Source organism: Psittacula echo, assembly GCF_963264785.1.
Source record: "Psittacula echo genome assembly, chromosome: 5".
NCBI lineage: Eukaryota > Metazoa > Chordata > Aves > Psittaciformes > Psittacidae > Psittacula > Psittacula echo.
In genome coordinates, this window is record NC_137739.1 from 3,983,627 (window position 1) to 4,004,129 (window position 20,503).

The 20,503-nt window shown below is 56.5% G+C and overlaps 1 protein-coding gene across 1 annotated transcript; it reads left to right on the forward strand.

Moving 5' to 3' along the window:
- Nucleotides 1-478: 478 nt before the first annotated feature.
- Nucleotides 479-18,831, forward strand: RADIL (Rap associating with DIL domain; the record flags this gene model as incomplete). Its single annotated transcript, XM_080618689.1, has 15 exons — nucleotides 479-514; nucleotides 3,242-3,800; nucleotides 8,835-9,154; nucleotides 10,118-10,777; nucleotides 10,924-10,961; nucleotides 11,982-12,142; nucleotides 12,778-12,890; nucleotides 13,726-13,963; nucleotides 14,474-14,646; nucleotides 15,023-15,173; nucleotides 15,527-15,717; nucleotides 16,480-16,858; nucleotides 17,090-17,229; nucleotides 17,998-18,137; nucleotides 18,726-18,831. 15 exons carry the CDS (start codon nucleotides 479-481, stop codon nucleotides 18,829-18,831), a joined length of 3,405 nt encoding a protein of 1,134 aa, XP_080474815.1.
- Between the last annotated feature and the right edge of the window lie 1,672 nt (nucleotides 18,832-20,503).

A 20,503-nucleotide genomic window follows, 5' to 3' on the forward strand; every position in this document is an offset into this window, starting at 1 on the left:
CTCTCTCTTGTCCCTTTGCGATGGGCATCACCGTGGCTGGGTTTGCTCCATCTCACCCCCAAGCATTCCTGCTGCGATGGAGCCCGAGCTTGGGGCTGGTCTGGACTTCCCCATCTGCGGTTGGATGAACATGTGCAAGCACATACGTCACCAGGCATGCATCCCCTATGGCAATGTGCCCCCTTCATCCCAGCTGTCAGCAGCTTGTGCTTGGGCTGTTTGATTTGAGGCAGGGGGAGTATAGTGGGATGCTGAGCCATAGGGGATATATACATGGTTCAGTAGCCTGCATGCAGAAGTGATGCACATCAGGAGAGGAGTCATAGCATCTCTGTGCCCTCCAAAGCCACCACACCGTGAGCAGCTGATGTATGCGGGCAGCCCATGATCACTTCTCTTCCTCTTGCAGAGACACGACGAATGCTCACCCAGGCCGATGCATGACAGGGGAGAAGGCTCGTTTTAAGAAAGAGGATGAATGGAAGGAAAAAAGGCACGTGAGAAGGATGGCAAGGTAAGGGGAGGCTTTGCCTGGGCACTGGTTGGAGCTGGTGGGAAGGAGCTGCTCACCCATGGTGGGAGCAGGAACCTCAGGGCCAGCAGGAAAATCACTGTTGGTTGCAGTCAGTTGTGGTGATGGAAGGACATGTGGTGGCCATGTGGATACCAAAAGCATTTGTCATAGCTCTGCAGGGTAAATACAGACAGTGCTGGCCATGGAAAATAGCTGGTTTTGGTGTGGTCAGGCACGGCGTGTGAAGAGGTGAAGGATCCCACTGGGAGGAAATCACAGGCTTTTGGCTAATTCCTATGTAGTCCTTAGCAGAGGTGTCACTGGATGCTGAAGAAAGGGACTCTTTGGAAGGTCTGAGTCATGCTTCGTAGCTGCAGGCATGTGTCCTCCAGTGAGGCTGCCTGAAGCAAGGAGAGAGCTTGCCTGAGCTGGGAGGTCCAGGAGCACACATCCCGTCAACCTGAAGATTTTAATACCCTTAACAGCTTGTCCCCAGGTAGCTGGGTCCAGCTGGAGCATCCCTGCTCTCACCGCAGGACCCGATGGTATTGCACGTACCAGTTTTCTCTTTAACCTCCTTGGAGATGCCTGTGACCAGCATGCCTGAGCACATGGATGTGGGAAGAGCCCATCCATTATCATTGCATCCATTAGAGTCCTCAGGGGGATTAAGACCCTGTGTTGTCTCTGGGAGAAGGTGACCTGGGCTGGTGCCTGGTTAAAATCACACTAATGCTACTCCAGATGTTGAAAAATGGGATGACCAGGCTGGAAGATTCTCCCAGTCCAGGCTCCTTATTTTTTCCCCATAAAATGCCTTCTCCCTGCACTCCGTAGAAGCTGCATTTGATCGAAAGAGCAGGAAAATAGCTGAGCTATAAATAACATATTCACAACCAGGCAGGGACCTGCAAGCAGCGAGGATGATGTCTCAGTCTGTGACGTGGACTTGGAGGAATGGACTTGGAGGAATGATTTTATCACCAGCAGATATTAAAAGGCTCCCCTTTGTGCTGGAGGTAGTTCAGGGCAGAGGAGATTAAATCTGCAAGCTGAAAACAGTGATTTGATGACAAAGGTCTGTCTTTTGCATCCTTGATGGCAAGGTCTCGCAGGGACACCGGACGGTTTTGGTCTGGTTGATGTTAATGAGGGCTGATGGTGCTGTGCTAACAACCTGGGGTAGCTGCTCCTGAACCTGACTCTGTTAGTGCCCTGACCTGCTCCCCAGGTCGGGTCTGCCCTGGTGCTCCTGGGAGGTGGCACAGATCAAGGATGTCAAGCAGACATCAAGGGATGTCCCCAGGGATGTCCCCTATGGGAGCAGCAGCACTGGTGGAGGAGCAGCAGCGTGGGGAGAGCCCTAGCTCTAACCCCATCCCTTGGGGTGCAGCATCACACAGCTCCCAGGCACATCCTGCAGCCTCAGCTCTTGCGGGTGCCTCAGTTTCCCCATGTGCAGCATTCAGTGGGTGCCTGGCTCTGTGACGGGAGGATGTACACCCTGCAGAAACCCTCTGTGCACAGCAGGGAGGTTGTTTCTGGGTTAGAAGGTGACCTCTTCCATTAGCAGCAGGCACACGTTTTCTTCCTGAATTAGATGGTGGTTTGGAGGCTTTCCAGGCCCAACATCATTCTGCCTGATAGCGCTGGGTTTGCTCTGGTGGCAAGATCCTGCCCGAGCAATACAGGGCTGCAGATGCAGAAAGCTGCTGGAATCCCACATCTCCCTGGCATGCATCAGGGTTGCTCCGATAGCTGGGGATGAGACATTTTTGGCTGTCCTCTGGTGCTGTTTCTTGCACGCAGGATGCGTGTTCTAAACATGGAGGTGAGGGAAATCCTTGCCCTGTTGGAATCAGGAATGCTGAAGTTGTCTTTCCAGACCTTTCCCACCAGCAGTTCGTGATGCAGCCAATGGTGTTATCAGTGCTGTGCAAGCACCGGATGATGTGCATCCAGGATGTGATTTCAGAGCTGGCCCCAGATGTTGACAGTGACATCTGGCCCTATCTGCCTAAAGCCAGAAGAGCACTTTGGTTTCCAGCCTGTTCCCAGGGATGAGGTGCACCAGGAGCTCTTGCATGGCCACGGTCCCATGGCCCTATCTCCACTGCCCCAACGTGACAAGGTCAGCCTTTGTCAGTGATGCCACCGCATGCTTTAGTGTCCTCCACAAACAAGCAACAGCCAAGAGGTTTGCCAGAGTCAGGCTGGTTTTGGGAGGTTGATCAAAGCCCATTTTCACCCTGTGCCTCCCAGGGAGCAAAAGCATTTAGCAGTGACCTCAGAGTGACTGAATTCCCACTTCAGCTTTCTGTTTCACCTCTAAATAAATGGGATTGCTCCGTAAACTCATTAGTGGAAGCGACTCCTGGCACCTTGGCTCCCGACCAGGATGGGCCACGCCAAGTCCTGCTGGGTTCTGCTCTCCTCCTATTGCAATTTGCTTGGGTAAGAGGGACCTCAATGCCCACAACGGAGGAGCAATTTGGGGCTGCTCCAGCTACATTTGCAGGGACAAATCCATCCTGGGGTAACTGTGCTGACATCAAGGACCTTGACTGCCGGTGTTTTGGGTGGCACAAGGGAAATGTCCTTCCCTTGCTGCTGTCCCTTTCCACTTCGGAGGTGACAGCAGCTCCTCCATGGCCTCCAGCTGCTGCTTCCATGCTGCACATCTGGCCTCCAAACCACTGACTTCCCCTTCTCCTCTTCCCTGCCCAGCCACGCTCCGCCATGACCTCACGCACCATGTTTTATGGCTCCTCCTCCACCATGGCCCCACCGTCCAAGAACCGTCTGAAGCGCCAGAGCCGGATTTTCTCCCAGGTCTTGTACCGGACACTGAGCTACAAGGACCGGAGCTCAGCATCTTCTTCCCCAGCACCCAATGAGGACGACCCAGCCGAGCTCTCCACCCAGCTCTCGGTCCCCGGCATCCTGAAGATCTTTGGGGGCAACATCTGTGCAGGCACCAACTACAAGAGCGTGCTGGTGACGGGCAGCTCGGGCGCACGGGAGCTGGTGAAGGAAGCACTGGAGCGCTACGGGCTGAGCCAGCTCAGCGCCGGGCAGTACGCCCTGTGCGATGTGATCGGGAGGTTCGAGGGCCCCGACAAGCAGTGGCAGACGGAGGGGCTGAGGGTGCTCGGTGACCATGAGAAGCCACTGCTCATCCAGGACCTGTGGAAGCCCAGGGAGGGCTTCTCGCGGCGGCTGGAGCTGCGCAAGAGAGCCGAAGTGGAGGAGATGGCAGCCAAGGATGTGGACACCACCACTGCAGGTCAGAGCTGGGTGCGGGATAGGGACAGGGTCCAGGGAGATGCAACCCTCCCCAAGCATCCCATACCAGCAGCTTCTGCATGTTTTGGGAATGGGAGGTGGCGCGAGTGGGAGGGCAGCCACATTTTAGCTGCAAGGCTTCTGGGTAGGGTTGATATTCAGAGCTCTCCTGCATAGATTTGGTACCTGCAACCCCAAATACTTACCCCAGCCAGTTTAGGGGTTCATACAGATCCCCACTTGCAGCTAGGCAGCGGCAGCAAGACCATCAGTGTGGCCCACTCTTCCTATCACTGTGCACCAACATCATGGTGTCCCATGCTTTGGTGCAGCTTCATGCCTGGCTCTTCTGCACCTCCATCTCCCTGTGAGCATCCATGCCCCAGGCCATTCACCCCAGGCAAATCTGCAGGAGCAATTAAGCAAGATGAAAAGCTAATGAAGGGAGAGCAATGTAGGGCAGGAGAGCTCCTTCAGAGGTAGCTGACAAGTCTAAAGCTGGCAGGAGGAGATAAGTGCATCATTAGGAGCCAGCAGGTTAATAAGTGACCCTGGTAATGAAGTTTGCCTCCTCCCACCCTCAGATAAAAGCCCCACAAGGATGAGGGTGGAAAGGTTTAAAATCAGGTTTTTAATTGCATGATGCCCTTGATGGGTCTGACCTGCTGATGGAATGATCCAGATCCAGCCTGGGAGGTTTTGCAGGGGTGGGCACTGAGTGGCTCCTCACACCTGTAGCAAAGAGTTGTGATTGTCAGAAACAGCCTAATGATGATGCAGGTTTACCCCATGTGCTCAGCAAACAGGAGCCAAGGTTGCTCCCAGCAGCAGCAGAACAAATGGCCTGACCTATCCCATGCCAGTGGGGATGGGGCTCCTTTCCAATCTGCTCTAATGAGGGCTGGAAGGAGACCAGGCACATGGAATGAAGGAAACCGGAGAGAGCAGAGGCTGCAATCTGCAATTGCAATTTTGCCTGGGTTCCCAAAATCTGAGTGTGGAGTTACAGCTTTAGGGGTTGGTTGTGTTGTGGGGGGCTCGGTATCGGTTGGAATGGAGGAGCAGCGGGAAAACAGCCCCCAGGCCTTGTATTAATGCTGTGCAGGGTGATCCATGGGCTGCCAATGGTGAGGCAGGGCTGCCTCTGTTCCTTGCTGTGTCCAGTCCATGGAGGGGATGCTACAGGTCCCAGCTCATTGCATGTGTGATAGAGAGAAAGATGCTGCTGCTGCCAGCACCTGGACCAGGGAGGGAGCTGCAGAGGTGGATGCTCTTCTCTTTATCTCTTTCTTCAGCCAGGATCAGAGAGACCTTAAGCACTTTGAGACAGTGGTGACTCTAAAAACAGCATCTTTTGAATAGGGGCAAGGGCAAGAATCAAGCACAAGGGTTAGAGCACACGGTGGGGAGGGCCACGTGGCAGCTCCCTACCTGAGCCAAAGGTCACATCAGCTCTTGGCCTCAAATTCCATCCCTTGGATGCAATGCTCCTACCCATGACCTGGGTAGGCTGGCAGTGATGGGGAGGACAAGGCTGCCACACAGGCTGGGGCAGCAGCAGGATCCAGGCTGCCTGGTGCAGGAGCAGGCAGCACCGAGCTGGCCTGGGCTCAGCAGCCTGCAGTGATTGCTGATGCAGGAGCAGCTCCTGACGGGATTGCATGCCCTGGATCTGGAAACAAGCCCGTTATGCTTTCAGTGTAGATATCACTTCATTTGTTTCAGCATTCCTGGGTGGGGTGGTGGAAATGCTCCATTTTTTAAACCTTTGGGCATTTTCCATAGCTGACCAAGCTCTTCCGAGACACAAAACCTACACCCACATTTGTATGGGCTATTTGCACTCACAGCCCTGATCTGTCTTACCTGTTAAAAGCTCACTCCTGCAGCCCTTTCTATCACTGGCAGGAGTCTTACCCTGTGCTGGTGGCACTGCTCAAAGGGGTGCCGTGGGGCTGGGACCCACACCTTCCCACCTCATTTACAAGCTTCTGGGAATGATGCAGCATGTCTGGGGGAAGTAGATACTTCCCCTTCATCCAGCATCCCCAAAAGACATGAAACCCCTGGTGTGATGGGTACTGTGAGTGCCCTCCACCAGGATCACCCTTGTCACCAGCCCCAAGCTAGTAGAGGTTCCCTTGCCAAGCATCAGCTGCCTGCCCAGGGTGAGGAAAGATGCACTGGTGTGGAAAACACAGCATCTGTGCAAACATAAAGGGACTTCAGGCTTGCAGACCCCTAGAAAACAAAACAGGGATGCTGCAAAGCAGGATCCCTAGGGAAATACCTGCAGGGTCCTTACCCACATTGAGCATCACTGGAGCTGCAGGACTGAGACCACTGGTGTCACACAGGCTGGTGCGTTGCTTCCTGCCCTGCTGCTGAGCTGGTGGATGGGAAGAAGCCCCCACACCCATCCACAGCCTATTAGCACATAGCTCAGGTGTTTTATCTGCTGGGTTACCCATTATCCTAATGAGTTTATTAGCTGCTTCCCACTGGGAAGGAAGGTGCTCGCTCCTCATGCCACTGATTAGCAGCAGCACAGGTGGAGCAGCTCTGCAGTAAAGGAGGCAGAGTCCCTCTCATACCTCTGCCCTCAGCCCCACTCTTTTTGGGGAGCAATGAGAGCACCCGCAAACCAGAGGTGCAGCACTTGGCACCTTTATGGCATTCATCTTCCAAAACAGCCCCATTTTGCACCATGTCCTGCACTTGCTGAGGCTTTCCCAGAGGTTGGAGACTGAAATGCACACACAACTCGAGAAACGTAGGAGTTAAGCCTATAAAAGATGCTCTGGCAGGTACCTTCGAGGATCTGGCTTTGATACACCTTAGCACGACTGCATCCAGGGAAGATTCCCTGCAGGGTCTGAGTAGCAATTCCATTAGGAAGGACCAGCCTGATGTCAGCCCCTCCTGGGTAAATTCAAAGCATTTCTCCTTTCCTGGGGCCCCTGGAGGTATTTATTGACTGATTTATTTCCAGCCAGGGACAGGGAACATCTTCCCTAGGCTGAAAAGAGGCAGATCCCGGTCAACATCCCAGGCACCGCAACCAGCAGGTTTTCCCTTGGGATGCAGGATGGGTTTAGAGGCAACAGCTTGGTGGGGTCTGGTGGGTGCTGGCCAGGGGTGCCCAGTTCTTCCTAAGGGATAGGGCGCGATCCTGCCCCATTCCCATCCACATCACCACGTGACTTCAGCAGCTCTGCACTGGAGATGCTGGTGCGGTGTTTCAGGTGGGATAATCTTCAGATGCTTGGGAAGAGAAAGCAGTACGAGAGGACTGGAAAAAAGCCCTATCCCGGTTTATGGAGGGGCTTTGTTATGCTCAGGAAAAGAGCCGTGTTTATCTTTTCAGGGCAGCTCCGGGGTTAGCGGGGAGCCTGTGACGGGGGCTCTATCAGCACTGAAAAAACAGCCTTTTCCTACACAAAACAAATACAGAAGCTTCCTTTCCCCTAGATAAGGGACCGGTGATGGCGTCTCCCTCTGGGTGGTGGGACCCCAATCCTGGCACCCCCCCCTCCATCCCAATGCAATGAGCTCCAGCTCCCCAGGATCCAGCCCTTCTCCTCCTCCGCTTCCATAGCCAGGCGTCACCCAACCATCCTTCATCCCTTTGGTCCATTTCCATGCTGTGGGTTGGGGACGGGGCTCCCGGGGGGGAGCCAAGGCCTCCTGCAGACACATTTGGGGTGGCATTTGGCATCCCCAGTGGCACATGTGGGGCTTGTTGCACTCCCTGGATTTCACATCAGCGGGATGCAGGCATCCCAGTGCAGTGCTGCTGGCCGTGATGGGGACATGAGCCGGGCCGATTGCCTTTTAAAGAAGGACAGGGCACTGGACCGCTCGGGTGGCTTGGCTGTGCCTTGCCTTAATCCCAAGGCATGTAAACAGCAGGGGCTATTTTCTCCCTCTCCCACCGCCCTCCCCATCCCCATCTCTTTCATTTTCCCAGCAATGGAGCACTTGCTTTAAAACAAACAAACACAGAAATGTATCCCAGAACCAGCAGCCCATTCCTCACCAAATAAGGCCGATGGCATTTTTGGGTCTGAGCTTGTGAGTGTCCCTTTAAGCAGCCCTGGGCACCAGGCGCTCTGCTCTGCCGTCCCCAAATCCCGCTGCTTGTCCCCAAATCTCACTGGCCGAAGCCTGCTCGCTGGTCGGCTGAGCTGTAAATGGGGCTCTGGCTCTGTGCTGCACTGATGCTGCTGCAGTGCTGCTTCCACAAGCAAATCCTTTAGGCTTTTTCCCTCTCTTCGTCCTCCCTGAATGCCAGCGACCTGCTCCCAGGAGGCTGCCGACCCCAGGTACGAGCATCGCCCATCGGACCCCCAACTTGTCCTGCAGAGCTTGAGCCATGCTTGCAGCATGGAGGGGTCTGTGAGGACCCCCTTAGGGATGGGGATGCCACTCGAGGGGCTGCTTTTGCAGCTCGGCCAGGCCTATTCATTTGCTCCAGCTCCCATTATTCCTCTTGCAGACAGCTCTTCCCGAATGGATGTTTGGGAGAAGTTAATTACAGCTTTTCCTTCAGCAGGCAGCGGGCAGGCTCCACTGCAGCTCCAGCTCCCATGCCTGATGATGCTCGGGGTGGGGGCCGGGGGGGCCTCCCTGTAGCTCCTAAACAGCAGTATCCAGGCTCTTATTGAGGTGAATTTCTTTCTAGCAGAGATTTCCTCTCTCCCCCCAGCCCTGGCAGCATGGGGGGGATGCTGGGGATGCTGAGCCCAGCCTGGCTGCTCCCCAGTCAGTGGGGTTTGGGGGCCAGGGAGTGCTGGGACACCCCCTTTATGGTGGTAGCATTGGGGTGAAACTCTCTGCGTTGTTGTCCTGGTGTCACCCTTCAGGAGGACAGGGAAACCAGGGGACACCAACCCGGGGCTTGTGGTGGTGGGGGGGATGCTTTGAGCCGCTCCGAGCTGCAGCATCCCCCCTGCCATAGGGTGCTGCGGTACCCGGGGGGGGGGGGGGTGGCGGGGGCTGATGCTGCTCTTTCCCCCCCTCCCCATCCCCGCAGGCATCAACGCCCAGGCGCGGAAGCTGCAGCGGCACCGGGCGCGGGGGGCCCGGCGGGCACCGGCGGGGACTGAGCGGCGCGGCCCCCCCCCAGCCTTGCGGCGCAGCCTCAGCGAGACCAGCCTGGGCATCCCGGCCCGGAGGGTCAGTACCGGGGTCGGTCCCGGGGCCGGTCCCGGGGAGCGGGTCCAGCGGCACTGCTCCACCCTGCCCGGGAGCTCGGCGGCGGCGCGGAGCGGCGGCAGCAGCAGCAGCAGCATGCGGTACTCCCTCTACCAGTCCCCGCACCTCCTGCTCCTGCAGGGCTACAGCCAGCAGCATGTAAGCACCGCGCCGCCTCCCTGCGCACCCCCCTGCACCCCCGGCACTTCCCTCCGCTTTCGTCCCATCACCCCTTAAAGCCCCGGGGAACGGGGGGCTGCTTGCACGGCCGGAGCTGCTGGGGTGGTGGCGTGGAAGAGCATCTTTTAGAGCGGTGCCAGCTGGGGACTTGCAGCGTTGTCACCTTGTCCCCAAGCACTGGGGGAGCAAAGCGAGGACCCCCCGCCAGCGTCCCAGAGGGATGCGGGAGCAGCATCCCTGGCCTGGCACAACGAGGTCTGGTTTTGCGGGTGATGGCTGAGTTGCCCCGTCCCGCGTCTGGTTGCTTCGTTGGTGGCAAACGTAATGAGGCAGCAAGGAGACAGAGTGTGGGAGCCCCTGGTCCCCAGTGCTGAAGGCACTTGGAGAACTGGAAAGGCCTGGGATGCCTCTTGTAGTTAATGGCTAGTTTGTCCCCGTTGGGAATCAGGCCGTGCCAAGGTTTCTGCAGGGTGACATTGGTACTGCAGCCATCCCGTTAGTACAGCTGGGGAAACTGAGGCACGTGGGGGTTATGAGAGCTGCTTTGGAGCAGGCTGGAGAATAAGGCAGGGCAGGGAGCCGCTGCTCTGACTGGGGTCCCATTGTCCTCCCGGGCTGAGGGATGCAAGCATTGCTGCAGGAGAAGGTGGGAAGGACAAGCAGCTGGGAGAAGGAGGTGGGAGATGGAGGGAGAACTCCTTCTGCCCAAAGCAGCCCCATTCACTGCATGCCCAAAGTTACTGTCCCCATTTGTTAGCATGCCCAAAACTGGGATCGCTGCTTTCCTGCTCAGCAAAGAAATGTGTTTCTGCCATGCAAAGGTGCAGGGGACAGGGGGATGCCTGGGGACAGCGGGATGCTGCAGCACCCACTTCATGGCAGAGAGGAGGGTGCCTTTTCCCCCTCCATCCCTGGTTCATGCCGTGTCTCCGTGCTTGGCAGGACAGCCTGGTTTACCTGCTGAACCGCGAGCAGCACACGGTGGGCCAGAGGACGCAGGCGAGCAAGCCCAGCATCAGCCTGTCAGCCCCCGACATCCTGCCCCTGCACTGCACCATCAGGAAGCTCCGACCTTCCCGACATTGCTCAGAGGAGAAGCTGGTGCTGGAGCCCATCGCCGGTGCCGGCATCTCCATCAACTTCACCGAGGTGGCCCGGACGGTCGTGCTGCAGCACGGGGACCTCCTCTCCCTCGGTCTCTACTACCTGCTCCTCTATAAGGACCCCATGAAGGCGCAGCCGCTGCCAGCACAGACCCTGCTGAGGCTGCGAGCCCTGCACCCCGCTGTCCCCGAGGGTCCCCCTGTCTGCAGGGCATGCGGCAGCCTGCTGAGGGACCCCGCCACCAAAAAGAGGGGTCCATCGCCTGCCGCTGGCCCCAGGGCACCCCGCAGGAAGCTGCAGCTGGAGTTCGAGCCGGCGGCTGAGGATGTGCTGCTGCGGCGCATCATGACCCTGATCGAGCCCGGTGGGGACGATCACAAGCTGACACCCGCCTTCCTGCTCTGCCTCTGCATCCAGCACTCGGCCACCAGCTTCGAGCCGGGAGACTTCGGGCAGCTGCTGCTCAAAGTGGCCAAAATGATCCAGAGGACGGTGTGGGTCAGTCAGCGGTGGGATGGGGGTGCTGGTGGGGTGGGGGTGCTGCTGATACCCCCCAAGGAGGCAGCGAGTGCGGGTTGGGGTGATGCTCGTGCCACCGCATCCCACTGGGTTTCACTTTGCTTTCCCCTTCTCTCCCTGCCCAGGAGCGAACACGGGAGCTGGCCGAAAAGCAGTCCCAGCAGTAAGTGCAGCCTGCTGCTTTGCCTTGTTTTGGCCCTAAATGGGGAGAATTCAACCCATTTCTTCCTCCATGAGCGAGGGGAGTCTGTGGCTGCCTAGAGCCACCTTCAGAGTGCCTGACGGCACTGATACACACTGAGTTTTCCTGCTTAATCCCATGCATTCGGCTCCTGGTTCTTTTGCCACGTTGCCTGCAAAGCTCCCGCTTGGAAATGTGTAGGGCTGGAAAAGCAGGCAAGCTTGCTGCAGGAATAGGACCTGCAGCAGCTCTGGGGTCTTCTCTGATCCAAGACCTGGCCAAGGCTTTGCACATGTGGCTTCAGAATTCCTAAGGGATACAGCAGGGATGGCCCTGATGCAGGGTCTCACATCCTTAATGCTGAAGACCTCTCTGTGGCGTGTAGATAGGGCTGGTGTTGCAGTGTGCATCCAGGGATGGTGGCACAGGGATGGGGAGCACCGCTTTGGGGCTGTCATCACAGTGTTCCAAAATCCAGGCTCCAAAGCAGCATCTGGAGAAACTGCTGGTGTTTGCTGCAAGCTCTCCTCTAGGACGAACTCCCGCGGATGCTTCCCAGGCCTTTCCTATAGCAGGAAAAAGCAGTTGAGCAACTTCCCAGACGCTTTTTATTTGGTTAGTTTTATTTTTGAACAGCCCCATGCGGGCGGGCTGGGTTCAACCGTCCAGAGCTGGCAGGAACAGCACATACTTCTTGGGGAGAGCCAGGAGCAGCTACTGCAGTTCAGCTCTGTTAGGAGCAGGCTCACCCAAAAGTGGCACCCCACAAAGAGCAAGCAGCCCTCGGCCACCCTGGTCCCTGTATGGTCCCCTTTGCCATCCCATGGAGCAGGAACCGCCAGATCACTGCTTGTAAAAGGTCTTCCTTAGGGGGATGCTGGGCTTGTGGGTGAGGGGATGCAGAAGCTCTTCGGCATCGCCCCAGGCTGGCGGTTTTCTGCCCAGAAGCTTGAGTGGGGATGCTGAGGAGCAGCAGCCATAATGCTCATTGTGTCTCCCCAGCCAGGACCCTGCCACCCTGTCCCACTTCTCTGTCACGGACCTTCTCCCAGACCTGCAGCACATCCTCTTCTGGATGGCCAATGCTATTGAGATCCTTTACTTCATCCAGCAGAAATCACCCACCTATATCCAGAGCATGGAGGAGGAGCTGGACATCAGAGGTAAAGCAGGACACAGCACCCTGCTTGCTTCTCCAACCTGAGTGCCTTTGCTCTGCTAACCCCTAGTTGCAACCAGTGGTCAGTGCCACCGAGATGCTTCTTTAACCCCCCCATAATCCTCATCAGCAGGGACATCTCTGCAGTGCAAACTGGGGTAATCCGTGCAGGAGGAGCAGCCTCGCATCGTGCAGTGGTGCTGCTCAGCTTCAGGGCCAGGTTGTGTTGCATTCACAGCCAAGCCTCCCCTTCCCACCATGGCAGCTTGTGGTTAATGCTTTGGGGGCAGCTTTTTGCCCACTGGCTGCTGGGTTTGCAGGCAGAATTGCTCCCTGGTGAGCCTGTGTTAGTACCAGCCAAAAAGAAAGACAGAAAATAAGGGAAAAGGGGTTAAATAAGCCTCAGAAACCTCCTGGTCTGTGCAGCAAGTTAAAACCTATGAGGAGGGGTACATCCGTGGGCTGAGACCACCATGCTGCGGTACTGGGCTGTGCTGCCAGTGGCTCTTTGAGGGATGCCACAGTGGTGATGCCAGCCTGGACGCACCGATAACATCACCCTGGGGGTTTGGGAGCAGTGACTTCAGTCCATTTCACTGCTGCAGGTTTGCTCCCCATCCTCCTCTCTCTGTCCCGCAGGCTCCAAGGAGTCTCTTTTCTCCTCAACCATCACAGCCAGCGAGGAGGCAATGACGGTGCTGGAGGAGGTGATCATGTACACCTTCCAGCAGTGTGTCTACTACATCTCCAAGGTATGTGCTTGCAGGGAGGGGAGCAGCATCCCATGGGGCTGGCACAAGCATCCCCAGCGACTCTTGCACTGTGCAGGTTTCTTTAAGCTTTTACATCCTGGCAGTTGCACCACATTGAGGTGTTTTCCTTTGGGCTGAAATGTCCCGAGTTCTGGTCACAGCCCAGGAGAAGGATTGAATTACTGCAGCGTGTTTCCTTGCCTGCAGTGCAGCGGCTCAGGGGAGGCATTTGGGGAGAGCTGCTTGGCTCTGGCCAGCGTGGCATAATGGTGTGATTCAGGGTGTGATGGAAAGGGGCCCCTGGACCATCGCCGTTGGACCGCGAGAGCCAGGCAGCATCGGGAGCAGGGAACAGAGCGGGCAGTGTGAGGCAGAAGAAAGGCTGCTGTGTGCTGGTGTCAGCACGCAGGGACGCAGGCATTGCTCACCTTCCCCTTAGCAGGAGTGGATGCTAGGTGTTGCTCTCTCGTTTAATCCATAGGGAAAGGTCATCCTCATCAGTTCCGGTTTTTCTTTCGCCCTTGTTCCCAGCCCTGGTTCAGCTCAGTTTTCAGGTCCCTTTAGCTGAGCTGTCAAACACTTGTCACCTCCAACTGCTAAATGCGACAGAAACATTCATTTTTGTATTTATTTAATATTCATATATAATTTAAATACATCCTTGTGCAACACCAGAGCGCATCGAGGCAGGGGTGAGCCAGAGCAACCCCTTACCAGAGCATCACTTTGCTTGTCTTGTGGAGGTGACAGGGGTCGGAAGGGTTTGGCTTGTGGAAAGGAAAAGAAGGGAAAAAGAATGAGGATCATGGTGGTGTGAATTGACCTCTCTCTGCAGTGTCTGTACGTGTCTCTCCCTGCGCTGCTGGAGTGCAACCCCTTCCAGAATGAGTGCAGGGAGAGCTGGCGTGCGAACCCATCGCTGCCCGAGGAGTTCCGCAGGGTTGTACTCATCTACCAGGCAGCACTGGACCTGCTGCGCCAGTACGAAGTGCACCCCGAGATCACCTCCCAGATGTTTGCCTACCTCTTCTTCTTCTCCAACACCCTGCTCTTCAACCAGCTCCTGGATAAGGGTCAGTCCTTCCTCAACACCCAGCCCGGACTGGGTAACCTATACGGCATCGACCCCTTGGGAGATCCTCTGGTCCATCCCGGTGCCACCTTGACGGGTACAGGAGGGAGGGGGCTTCAAGCAGCTTGAAGGGGCTGGGGATGAACAGGTCAAGCACAGACCTAAGTTGCCATCACATTCCCATTCCCAGGAGGGGTTTAATCCCACAAGCGCCCCATCCTCACCTCCTGCAAGAGTACTGCCCTTCTGAGCCTGAGCAAAGGATGCTGAGAGCAGCTCCGTAATAAACTACTGCAGCCCGCTCTCTAACTGAGGTGCTCATTAGCCCTCATTAACACTGCTATTAGTGCCAGGTGCGATCCAGCCACCACCAGTACTTACAGCTATAGGATGCTGGGGACATTAACCTGCATCTATTTCTCTTCCCTGGGGCATCCCTACCCACGGGTTCCAGCTGAAGGCAAGGTGACCTGTTCCCTGACCAGTGCTGATGGATGTTCTGCCTCCTCAGGCTGCTCTCTCGGCTGCTTCCACTGGTCACAGGGAGTGAAGCTTCGTGCCAGCGTGAGGCTGCTCCTGGACTGGTTGCGTGGTGCTGGCTTCGAGCAGCTCGCCCAGCAGTTCTTTGCCAAACTTGCCAACGTGGCCAACCTGCTGGCCATGCCTGGCTCCCAGCTGGTGCAGGTGAGGGGTGCCTGGCATCGGGATGGGCACAGGCAGGAGAAAAGCTGCTTGGTGTTTGGGGGTCCCTACCATGATCTGTGCCTTCTTCTGCAGCCTGTCACCAGCTCCCCAGGTTGGCTGGGTGGGCAGTATCAAGGAGGGGTGCTCAGGTTCAGTCCTGAATGTCGGATGGGGCTTGGAGCAACCTGCTCTAGTGGAAGGTGCTGGAAAGGGGTTGGAACTGGATAAGCTTTAAGATCCTTTCCAACCCAAACCAGTCCGGGATTCTATGATTCTGTCTTGGCTGTTCTCTCCCTCCCATGCCCCTCGCAAGCCCCTGCTTCTCATTGAGAGCATCTCCTCACCGTTTCACCCCGTGCTCTGTCTCCTTGCTCAGATGACCTGGGCATCCCTGCGAGCCGAGTTCCCGGCACTGAGCCCCGCGCAGCTCCACCGGGTGCTGAGCCAGTGCGAGGCGGTGATGGATGTGGGCTGCATCGCAGCGTGGCAGCCCAGTGAGGAGGAGAGCCCGGCCACCTTCCAGCCCGGTGAGCCCCCGGCTTTGTGCTCAGTGCTGCTCTGGTCACTGTGTTCTGGTCACACACAGGCTCCCCCTGAGGTTTTTATGTAGAAGCCAAGCAGATAATTCCCTTCTCCTCCTTGGGACTCCTGTAGTAACTGCAGTGATTGGGAATAACCATGGCCTTGTGATTCAGATATTGCAAAGGATGCAAAGTGCACTCAGAAGGGCTCGGGGCTTTTTCTGTATGCCCAAATGGGGAATGCTGTTGCCTCTCACCTCACCGTGTTCCCGGTCCCATCTGGAAGACCACACATGACCGAGAGTGGGGAGACAGGAACAGGGTACAGCCAGGCCAGTGTTAACCTCTCTGCCTTTCAGATGAGATGCTGGAGTCCTTTGACAACCACCCTCCCATCATCCTGCCTAGTGAGGGCTTCAAAGTGGACCTGGAGGTGGAGACGTTGGATGACAACATCTACAGGCACCTCCTTTACATCCGCCACTTCCTCTGGAGCCTGCAGAGCAAGAGTCCCAGCACCAGCGAGGGGCCAGGCTCAGCACCCCCAAAGGTAGCCTGTACCCCATGAAAGGGCTGCTCTTCTCCTGGGTAGGCAGAAGCGTTTTGGATCCCTCTGAGCCCAGTGCAAGGGCTTGCTGTAGAGCTCATGTAGAGCTGCTGGAAGGATTAGTGCTGTTAATCCCCCAGCCTGGGGGGTGTGGGAAGGTGAGCAGGAAGGACAGGCTGGTCCCAGCAATCTCGTTAGTGGGGAGGAGGGAAGAAGGGGGTTATCTGCAGGCAGCACTCCCCTTCTCCTTGTGTATTCCTGGTCCTTCCTGCCCTGCATGTCCCCATGTAGCCAGGCAAGCACAAAAGCACTGATTAGCTAATTCCTATATTGCACAGGGAGGGTGAGACGTGCTGCAGGTGCTAAGCTCAATTGCCATTCATCTCCAGCTCGCTGCGGAGGACATTCCTCCAGTAGATGCTCTTTTCTCCCCATTGACTGCAGCACCCACAGGCACCACTACCTCCTTCTGCCACCCTTGGACCACAACATTGTGCTCCCCCAATGTCGCTCTCCAAGGAGATCCCCCAGCACAGACATGACCAGGAATCCCCTTCTGTCTGGCTGTGAGCATCCCCAGCACAGCCCTGGCCACAAACCTGGGGTGCAGAATTGTGCTAGGACAAGCCCTAGCAGCATCCAGATTTCCAAGGCTTTGGCTGGAACCAGCAGCCACCCTGCCTGCAGAGCGCACAGGGTGGTGGGGTGCAGGAAGAGCGTGACAAGCACATGCAGGGGGTCCCATAGAGCATTTCTCTCCTTAAGGAAGAGGCATGCACGACAGCAGATGTCCTGGAGGTGAGCAGGAACCCTGCTGCTGCCTTGGGGAGCACCATCACCCAGGAGGACCATTGCACCGAGCCAGAGGGGAGCCCCTTGCTCTGCCTGGCCACCAATGGCTGCCCCTGTGAGCACCCCGACAGCGAGCCCCAGCTCCAGGAGAGGCTTCAGCAGCTGCAGCTGGGCAGGGGCCTGGCCCCCAAGGCTGGACCAGCACCCACAGACCCCTCCTGCCTCCTGACACCCCCCACCACCCCATTGAACTTCGACTCCATCAGCCCCGAGTCCCCGCAGGGCACCGGCAAGGGGCTGCAGGACCCTCGCAGGAATGGGATGAATGGCACCAAAGGCAGGACTCCTGAAGGTAATGACAGCTGGCACTGCCCTGATTTGGGGTGCAGGATCGGGGCGTGAGGGTGTTTGCTGCTGTTTTCCTTCCCTGGTTCCTGTGGGGACTTGTCCGTGTTTGGACAAGGAGAGCAAATGAAGCATCACAACCCTGGGGGTACCCGAGGTTGGCTTTGATGGGGTTTTGGGGGGTTGTGAGGCTGGTTTGGGTGATGCCATAGTGGTAATCCAATCTCTCTACTGGCAGGATGCTCACCGACCCCCTATGACTACCCCACACCAGAGTCTTCCAGCCGCAGCTCTGCCACCGATGATTTCTGCTATGTCTTCGTGGTGGAGCTGGAGAGAGGACCCATCGGCCTGGGGATGGGGCTGATTGATGGCTTGGTGAGTCCTCACCCATCACAGGACAGGGCTGATGCCCCTCCAAAGAGCTGGCGTGGGACATGTGAAACCATCCAGAAGCTATTGGCTTCCCATGGCAGCTAGAGAGCTTCTCCTAGGGAAAAGGAGGCATAGACGGATCTCTTAGGAGGAGCAGATCTCTGCTCCCAGGCTGCTGTGCCATGTGCGCAAAGTCCATCACATCTGTCCTGCAGCTGGAGAGAGCAGACAGGCTCAGCTCTCTGGTGGAAGGAAAATGACTCAGCTGAGGTCTTTCCTCCACCCTTCAGCGAGTGGCAAGGGAAGCTCGCAGGGTGCCAGAACTGCTCCTATAACAGCACTCATTGCTCAAGAGGACTTTGCAATCTGGCTGAGTGTGGTGGATCATTTTACTAAGTGGCCTTTCATGGCAGTGCATTAGTCAGTAGGAAACAGGGCATCACGGAGCTGCTGGGACAAAGAGTAAAGAGCTCCCATCCCAAGATGGCTGCAGGTTAACGATGCTTTACTCTAAATTAAACTGAACAAGAAAACTTGCCCCACCTCTCCCTTTACAAATTGATATAAAACTGAAGGCTCGTGTTTCCTTCCTGTTACTGTGACACCATCCCCAGCACCCATCCATCAAGTTCCCCAGTGCATCAGGCACCCACTTGGCTTTGAGCCGCAGGGGACAGTCACCCTTCCCAGGCAGCTCAGCCTTTTGGGACCACAAACCTTTCATGTCCCCTATGCCCCAATTGATCACTCACCACCTTTCCCTGCCAACAGCACACTCCTCTCTGCTCCCCTGGGATCTACATCCGCACGCTGATCGAGGACAGCCCTGCGGCTGCTGATGGCAGGCTCTCCATTGGGGACCGCATCCTGGCTGTCAATGGCACCAGTCTCATCGGGGCAGACTACCAAAGGTGAGCTGCACCTTGCAGGAGGGCCTGGGCTGGTATCAGCACTGTGGGAGATACTGCTCAAGGCCAGGTTTTCAGCTGTTTTGCAGCAGAGAGCTGCACAGGGGTCTCCAAGTCCCTGGTACAGTCAATAATGCAGAGGATGCTGCAGTAAAAGCAAGCTGCAGAGAGAGGAGAGACCTACAGAGGACACTGGAAATAGGGAAAGGCAGCTTTTTGGGGGTTTGGAAGAGGGACGAGGGAGCAACAACTGCTCCAAAGGTAGGTCTCAGCAATGCATTGCTGCTCTAAACCCAGCCCACCCCACGGTTCCTCTCAAAGGTGGTGGGATGGGACAGCTTGCACCCTGCAGAGCCTATGGGGCAGAGCAGCTCAGAGCTTGTTTGTCCTTACCCTGGCAGCACTGGCATGGAGACCAGGCTCTCTGTGAAGAGAAACAGATCCTGCCTGTGACACTGAGCAGGCACAGAGCAGAGGGTGCAGGTGTTTTGCAAAGAGGGGGGTGTTTTGTACATGTCCATGACCTGGCAGGCTCCTGGCAGCCTGCAGGGAGCCAGAACTCACCCCTGTCCCTGTTGCTGCTCTCTGCAGTGCGGTGGACCTCATCCGCTCCGGAGGGAAGAAGCTGCGGTTCCTGGTTGCCAAGTCAGACATGGAAATAGCCAAAAAAATCAGTTCCAGCTCATCTTCCTCCTAGTCCCTGTGGCACGAAGGTCCTTCTGCAGCAGCTTGTGGGTGCAGCTCTGGTTCAGGCTGACCCTGGGGAGCCTGGAGTGCAAAAGGGAGGACCAGGACTCCACAACCGCCCTTGATTTTCTTATTGACACCTTGTCTCTGCACTGCAGAAGATGAAAGGACATGCAAGGGAGGTGCACGCTTCTCCCACTGCACTTACTGGGAGCATCCGTTGCCCGGCTTCACCTTGTACCATGTGTTACCCTTCTCAGGAGCTTGCCTGGTCCTTTGTCCCCTCTGGCAGGGGGCAGGAAGGGGATGCTCCCCTCACAGCTCCTCCATTCCTCTGGGCTGGCAGCCCTGCGTGATTTCTCCATGCTGGCAGGTGGAAGGTTTGAAACACCTTTGGGATTTAAAGGTTGGCATGTGGGGCAGGCCTGGGTTTTGCCTGTGGCAGTGACCACCGGAGGTGCTGGCACATCAGGCTGGAAAAGGGTGCCCAGCTTTGGGAGTGGTAAAGGCAGCACAAGCACCCAGAAGCAGGATTCGAAGTGGGATGCATTGCTGGAAGATCAAGTTCCCTGGTGCCATACCCTAAGTCAGGTGCCTTTCTGCTGCTTGGCTACAATCACACTGCCCCCAGGCCTGCTTTGGGATGGGAAGCAGCTACAGCAAAGGGCTGACACCACCAGCAGTTCCCTGTGAGCCCTGGGGAGAGCCCCTGACAAAGAACGCTCTCGCCCTTGCTCATGCAGCAGATGTACTGCCTGGCTCTGGCTCCGGCACCATGATCCTGGCAGAAGGAGCCTAGGACTAACCCAGCAGACTTTGCCCACACAGAAGCTGTTGCCCTATCCCAGGCCATCAGGAACCTAAGTGAGCCCAGCAGCGTGCTGACACGGGTCCAGGCAGACAAATGACACCTTGACACCATGTTCTGGTGTCCCTCCAGCTTTGCCAGGCCATGGTAAGGCCACCCTGTTTCCTGCCCAGCTCAGAGCATCTCAGAAGCGCGTGCTGCTGATGGGTGCTGATGGGCAGCAGGAGCTCCCCTTTGGAAGGTCAGTCTTGAACGTCCCAAAGGAGCTCTGGTAGCTGCTCCAACAGTGGTATGAGCAGAGCCGAGCTGGCAGCTCCACCGTGCGGCTGCCTCCTGCCTGCCAAGTGAAGTCCTCTCTGTGCTTTTAACAGCATTCACAGGATAAACCTGACCTCATTTCCACATATAGACTGATACCGAGACCTAGTTTAGCCAAACCCTATTAGAACAGCCTTCCACAAAGCCCTATATCACACCCTGCACTTAAACCAGCACGGTCTAGCTCTGGAAGCAAATCGGATATTCACACGGCATCTCACAACAACAGTGCTCTGAGGACTGTGATGCTAAAAAAGGGATGTTCAACAGGGTTGGCCTTAATTCAACCTCACTGCTGTAGTTTTGGTTTCTGGCCTTAGTCTTGCACTTTGCAGGAGGGATGTCAAAATAATCTACATAGGGGCAATACTCCAGTACTGATTTCTACACAGCCTGGCCTGCCTTTTCCAGGGCAAGATGGGCAAAGCACTTTCACTGGAACACTAGTGCCTTGCTTTGCTGCCAGGCCATGCTCATGCCAACCAGCCTGGGGTGCTGCCACAGCAGGGACTGGGAGCAAAGCATCTCTGCTGCCACTGACTCAGCTGTACCAGGC